Source organism: Nematolebias whitei, chromosome 6, assembly GCF_014905685.2.
Source record: "Nematolebias whitei isolate Nwh7 chromosome 6, NemWhi1, whole genome shotgun sequence".
Classification (NCBI taxonomy): domain Eukaryota; kingdom Metazoa; phylum Chordata; class Actinopteri; order Cyprinodontiformes; family Rivulidae; genus Nematolebias; species Nematolebias whitei.
Genome location: NC_056503.1, coordinates 46826099 through 46833098, shown reverse-complemented (window position 1 = coordinate 46833098; position 7000 = coordinate 46826099). Strand labels below are relative to the sequence as shown.

The 7000-nt window shown below is 43.1% G+C and overlaps 1 protein-coding gene across 2 annotated transcripts in view; it reads right to left on the bottom strand.

Moving 5' to 3' along the window:
- Window positions 1-2692: 2692 nt before the first annotated feature.
- srsf7a (serine and arginine rich splicing factor 7a) overlaps window positions 2693-7000 on the bottom strand; it is a 13377-nt gene continuing 9069 nt past the window's right edge. Inside the window, exons 7-9 of one of the 2 annotated variants that reach the window (XR_005186869.1) lie at window positions 6075-6173; window positions 3833-4348; window positions 3317-3393 (exon numbers count right to left, since the gene is read on the bottom strand). Coding sequence is in view for 1 of the 2 variants with exons in the window: in XM_037677701.1 (XP_037533629.1) it covers window positions 3342-3393; window positions 6075-6173 (151 nt within the window). In the remaining variant the exon portion in view is untranslated. Of the gene's footprint in view, window positions 3394-3832; window positions 4349-6074; window positions 6174-7000 lie in introns of both variants that reach the window. The other variant, XM_037677701.1, reaches the window with a different exon arrangement.

The window sequence follows — 7000 nt, the reverse complement described above, 5'->3', positions numbered from 1 at the left end:
GCAGCAACATGATGTGATTTTTCACAGTGATTATTCTGGTTAGAGATTCATGAGTCTAACAGCCTCAGGGTAGAAGCTGTTCCTCAGTCTAGTGGTTCTACACTTAATGCTCCTCAACCTCCTTCCTGAGGGGAGTGGGGCAAAAAGTGTGTGTGCTGGGTGAGTGGGGTCCTTCATGATGCAGGTGGCCCTCTTCCTGCATCTGGAAGTGTAGATGTCTGTGATGGTGGGGAGACTGACTCCAACATCTTCTGTGCAGCCTTCACCACTCTCTGCAAAGCTTTTCTTTCTGCAGCTGTGCAGCCTCCATGCCACACGTTGATACTGGAGCACAGGATGCTCTCCACTGCACACCTGTAGAAGGAGGTGAGGACTGAGCTTCCCAGACCAGCTTATCTCAGCCGCCTGAGGAAGTAGAGTCTCTGATGAGCTTTCTTGATCAGGCTGGTGGTGTTGTTGCTCCAGCTGAGGTTGTCATTCAGGTGCACACCCAAGTACTTGTAGCTAGAGATCACTTCCACCACAGATTGTGAGTATCATGGGATAAGACTGAGTTTGTTGCAGAAGTCTTTTGGATGAAAGCCGAAACGTTTAGAATCCATCCAGAGGACCCGACTCTACCTTGTTAAGATTTACTGTATCTATCTGTACTTGGGTTTTGAGCAGCATCAGAACCTTACGATTAACTTTCCTTTTAGGCTCTCGTTGTCAGAAATCTGCAGTTTATCATTGGCACTAAAGTGAACAACTTGTGATTTAGTTGAGTTCAAATTTAAATTTAGGAACTGTTTCTTTTTATATCCTTCACTGACGTCCACACAGAACACGATAAGCAGCATTCCTCACACTAAGACAAAACAACAACAAATATTTCTCCTTAAATTATTGCCTCAGTTACAATGGGATTAACCTTTATAAATAAAGGTTGAATGAATATTCCCAGTGTTCTTTTTAACTCCATTTTAAATGTGCCTCAGTTTGCCAGCAAGGAGGCCTCACTTGTAATAATTTTGTTGAAAAGGTTGAGTCGATTAGGTCGAGTCCACACTCCACAGCTGACTCGTCTTTGTCCCCTGCTCAGCTGTCTTCAGCCAGTTTAAACCAGTCTCTCTCATTTTTAATTGTTGGTCATATGAAACCCTCAGGTTTCCCTGCATCCTTTGCCCTTGAACGGACCTTCTGTTCTTGCTCTTATAAACAGCAGTACTGCTATAAGTGTGGTCTCTGATGTTTTTACACATGCAGGAGTAACTCCATTAATTACAAAACCCGGACTTGGATCTCAAGACCTCCCTTTCTTTCTAAAATCTTTGAGAAAATAGTTTTTATTCAATTAAACGAGTTTTTGAATGAAAATTTAATTTCTGACATTTTTCAGTCTGGTTTTTAACACTGCACTGAAACAGCCTTAGTGAGGGGTTTGTAACATTCTTTTAGCAAATGATTCTGGTCAGTTTGTGGACCTTACCGCTGCTTGACCAGAACACTGGGTTACAGGTGCGGCATTAGAATGGGTCTGTTCTTATCTGAGTGACAGGAGGTTTTGTGTAAATGTTGGTAATAGTTTATCTTCAGTGCCTCTTTCCTGTGGGGCACCACAAGGCTCTATTCTTAGACCCCTTCTGTTTTCATTGTATCTGCTCCCCTTGGGGTCTATCCTGAGGAAACATGGTCTTTCATTTCATTGATATGCTGATTGCCAGATTTATCTGCCCTTTAAAACCAAATAGTTTATGCACCATTAAAATGTCTTGAAGACATTAAGGCATGGATTGCATAACATTTTTTAAAGTTTCAACGATCAGAAAACTGATGTCATTGCGTTTAGCTGTACTGCTGTTCCTGTAAACCTTGACTCTCTTGAACCGTAAGCAATCCGTTACAAATCTCTGGACGGTTGTAGACTCTCACTTTGTTCAATAATCAGATTAACTCTGTTCTACAAAAAGCTTCTTCCATTTAAGGCAGATAGCTAAGCTTAAGTCTGTGTTGACCAGATCTGACCTTGGTACACCCTGGACAGGTCTCCAGTCCATCACAGGACCACATAAAGACAAAACGAGACAAACCACCATTCACTCTCACTCACACCTAGGGACAATTAAGAGTTACCAATCAGTCTAACGTGCATGTTTTTGGTCTGTGGGAGGAAACCGGAGTGCCCGGAGAAAACATGCAAACTCCACCCAGAAAGGTCTCCAGACTGGGATTTGAAACAGGGTAACCTGCTCGCCGAGAGGCAGCAGCTCTACCAACTGCGCCACCGTATCAATTTATTTAAAAATTCTCCCATTACCCTTTAAGTGCACAACTGGCCTTGCACCCTCATACGTCTCTGCCCTAATACAACCTCGTTCCTTCTCGGGTGCTGAGATCATCTGACCAGCTGCTTTTGGTTGAAGCTCAGAGATCGGGCTTGTTGATCGTGGGCCCTAAACTTTGGAACAATCTGCCCCTCATCATTAAACAGGCCACTTCACTCTGCTTTTAAATCTCCTAAACTGGCCTGTTTTCACATTTAACACAGGGTGATCTGATTTAGTATTTTATTGTTTCTGTTTTACTTTTGACGCTTATAATTACATCTTATTATTTTAAATACTGCCTTGAGCTTATTGTTAAGCACTTTGGTAACAGCCGCTGTTAAAAACGCGCTTTATAAATAAATTTGACTCGACATTCAAGAGCAACGTCATGTTGAAGAAGTTTATTCAAAATTCAAACTGCCATGTCAAATGATTTACCCAAGAACAGAAAAAAATCGTTACAGTAGCTCTGCAGGACTCAAACTTCAACACTTGTTTTCACTTTAAAATCAGAGGAACAGAAACATGAAAAAAACATGGGGTTAATTCAGCTCTGCAGCATGACTCGTTTGTAAAAAGGGAGATGTAGCAGAAAAAAAACAACAACTAAATAATGGGACAATAAATTTAAAGGCATGCAGAAAGAACCAAGTCTTTTAGTCACAACTAAAATATGTTTACAAACCAAGCGTTAACTTGGAATGCTGCACATATCCTGACGTTTGAGCGGTTTCTTTTAGGTAATAAAATTTCAATTCGGCTGCAATCGGTGGATGAGCTTTAATTATTACTGCTAAAAGTAAAATGCTGTAAATATTTTTGCTTCCGACCTTTACTCGCAGCATCTGAAACAATCCTTTACATTTCTGTGTGCTCCAACAACTAAAGATTTCAAGCCTGGGGTAGAAAACAACAACAACAACAAACGTGTAATTATGGAAGTAAACGGCGTCTGCAGGGCTGTAAAAGCAGACAGAATGCAGAGGCTGAGGGGATATACGTTCAGGAAGTGCTGGGGGACTAAGTCTTCATCAGTCAGTCATCTGCAGGTGTAGGACTTCGGTGTGCACTCGCTGAACGGGAGCGACTGAAACAGAAACGAAGAGGAATTAGCTCGCTACAGAGGAAATGGAACAAAGACCAATAAGAGCAAAAACGTAAATGAATAAAAAAGACCTACACATAGCTTAGTAAACAACTACAGATGCTAATTCATAAGAACCAAATGAATCCTAAAGTGTTTCAGGGTTAATTTTAAGATGTTACCATCAAGGGTCAAATTATTCTGATCAATAAATGTTAAGTCCCCGACACTACAGAACACATAGGAACAGGTTAAGAACAAAGCATGACCTCCTCAGACTTCAGCCCATGGAGCCGGCCCGTCTGACACATTCAGCCCAACACGCACTCACACATCCAGCCACACATCTGAACTCTGAGCATGCTTAAGGCTCAACTTTAGCAAGCCGTACATTTTCTTTCACCATCAACATGAGCTTGTCAGGGGGTTTGTTTTTCGTTACCTTTGCAGACAGTGGTAGAAACAACAAGTACAGAGAAGCCAAGGATCAACGGACTGAAGGACGGATGACTACAACTCGAAGAGACACTGCGCCGGAAGGCTCTTGAAGACTGATCTCTCGTCAGCTCTTTCACTTTCAGAAGCTAAGACAGAGGCGAAGAACTCTGGTAGGTAGATAATGGGCTTAAAAAGGCCCAACTCTGATCTGTGTGGGTCAGCCCTCCGGTAGATCTGAAGGCTGGCCATCTGGGTGACTCTAGATGAACAACTGAATGTGTGTGCGGGCTGATCTCGTCTGAGCGTGTGCGTCGGTTGAACACAGTCACCCATTCACTCTGGGGAGGGGGGCGGTCGGTAGGTCGACCTCTTTCTCGCTGTCTAACATCAGATGCAGTCGACGGCTGATCTCAGGTCAGCGTTTAGTCACCCTCCCGCAGGACGTGCACACCGCCAGCTGGCAGACCCTGGGCCTGGGATCAGCTGCGGTGTCTGTGCAGTGCTCAGCTCCCACCACACGCTTTAAAGAAAATATGAAAAATAAACAAAACTGCTGCAAAGATGTTTACCGCAAAAATCACACCACTGGTGCAGTTTCATCTGAGCTAAAACCTTTCCTGAGATTTCTTTTCATGTAGTCAAATTCAGGAGCCAATTCAGACTAAAGTAAAACATTTTAATTTAATCTCTAACCTTCCCTAACTACTGTAAATGTTTCACTCTGTCAGCCTTCTTTTTTTTTTTTTTTTAAAACATCAGAGGTCCCAACACTGATCCTTGTGGCACACCCTCCAGCACGTTTCCTGCTTCAAATAATTACATTACCTGCTCAGGCTGTCATGAAGTGTGGCAGACGCCTGTCAACGACTCGTTAATTTCAGTCAGGCGTGCTGAAGCAGGGAAACATCTAAAACATGCGGGACAGTGAATCACGAGGATCGGGGTTGGGAAGTTACGTGCAACAGGGCTACATCTGAGATCTTATGAAAAAAACTACAGAGAACATACGGGTACATGTTTCTGATGAACAGTTAACAGGCTGATCAGAGATCATCTTTGCTCTCTTTTAAGGGTCAAAATGACTCTTCAGGCCAGATGGAAGACAACAGACCACTTGCGCTGATGTCGGCAGTACGTGTGCGCAGGACGTGTGGCCGCCATGCTGGAAGACGAAGTGCACGAACAGATGTTTATTCTGCATCGTTTACGGTCCGATGGTCCAGAAATGTGAAAATTTAAAGTACGATGAGAAGCCCGAGCCAGCTGACAGCAAAAACGTGAGGTCGTTAAACGATTCTGACCCCTGCATGTCGAGATCAAACAAACGATTTTAAATAACTGCGAATAGTTTTGTATGTTCGTGAGCGCTACAAGTCTCCAAACCTGCAGGTACTACGCCACTGGCTGGGTGCAGGAAAGTGGTGTCGTAGTGAGGAATGGTTATTACATAATAAAAGACGAGCTAAGCGTCGACACGTGAACTACAGGTGATGTAAGATTGTTTCCTCAGTTACACAGCGTTCACATTCTGATTGGAAGTCAAAATAAAAATCAAAAGTCAGAATTAGGTGAGATAATGAACGGGTCTACGGTTTTAAACGGAGCGAGTGATTGATGCCTCTGAGTTTGTTCGTTGTGACTGCGGAGTCTGAAGATCATAGATCGCTCAGTGGTTTGATCCTTTGACTCGCTGGAGCTCGTCTTCCAACATGGCGATTGGACCGTGCACACACAGGAAGTGACATCATTGCAACGCAAGGCCATACAGAGTAGACAGACCCCAAAAGAGAGCACAGCAGGTTTAACCTTACATGTCCCTAAGCTCCCAGGTCTTGTAGTTTTACCCCTCCCAGCCCACTACTGGCCGACAGCAGAGGCTGAGGGTCTCTGAGGACGAGGCTGAAGGATCTTGGTGTTCGTCCATCTTATCCTCACGTGGCAGTCAGGATGGAAGCAGCAGGGCTACTCCTGGTTAAAGGTAGGCTCTACTCATCAGGTACTTTTGGGCTAGAATGAAGAACTCTATCTGACTAATGTTTTAAACATGCCTGATCTTCACCTGGAACACAGGATCTCTAAAATCTATGTTTGTTTATCTATCTGGACCTCCCTGGAGTTTTTATTCTACTGGTGAAATCCCATACATGTAAAAAAACAGACAACTTGCAGGACTAAGCATTACACATTTAGTAGATGGCCCACACCTTGTTTCAGTGAATAAACAAACACCTAGACTTGGGGTTTACCTGGTCCTCTTGTGGTTTGCTGACGGTGATCGAGAGCGGGATCGTGAGGCAGAGCGTCCTCTGGGCGCAGAGCCAGACCGAGACCGGGACCTAGAGCGACTAAAGGAGACAAAGCAGCATTTACGTGACGCCAGGTCTTTTATCATAAAACACAAACTGCAGACAAGGTATCAGGTTCAGAGCATGTTTCCTTTATCTTAGGAGATAATCTGATATCCCGGTTGAGGAAACTCATCACACGCGGTGCCAGGAAAAGTTGCATTAACAGACCTCAGATCTCTTCAGACGTGTTGAACATGAACATGTTGAACTTGCACGGTCCGATAATTTAAACAAAACAACAACAACAACAAAAAAGCAAAAGTAAAATTTTTTTTGTCAACGAGTCATAAATTGTCTGCACTCCAAATAGAAACACGCCATAGATCACATCCTGTAACCACTGAAGGGTAATCTTCTTCAGAAAAACTCAAATTATTATGACCAAACATTTTTAGATATAATAAAAACTAAATTAATTAATAAGAGTTTTTCTGAAGAAAAAAAAAAAACAGGTTTTTAGTGACAACAATAAAACATTTTTAGATATAATAAAAACTAAATTAATTAATTTAAAAAAAAAAAAAGGTTTTTAGTGACAACAATAAAACATTTTAACTGAAAGTCAGTATTTTTTCCAAGAGACCAATTCAAGAGCAGGAACAAACTCTCAGAGACTGTCAGGATGTGCAACAAAACTGCTGGCACAGCCCAACAGAACCCCACTGACCTACAGAACCTCACTGACCTACAGAACCCCACTGACCAACAGAACCTCACTGACCTACAGAACCCCACTGACCTACAGATCCCCACTGACCTACAGAACCCCACTGACCTACAGAACCCCACTGACCTACAGAACCCCACTGACCTACAGAACCTCA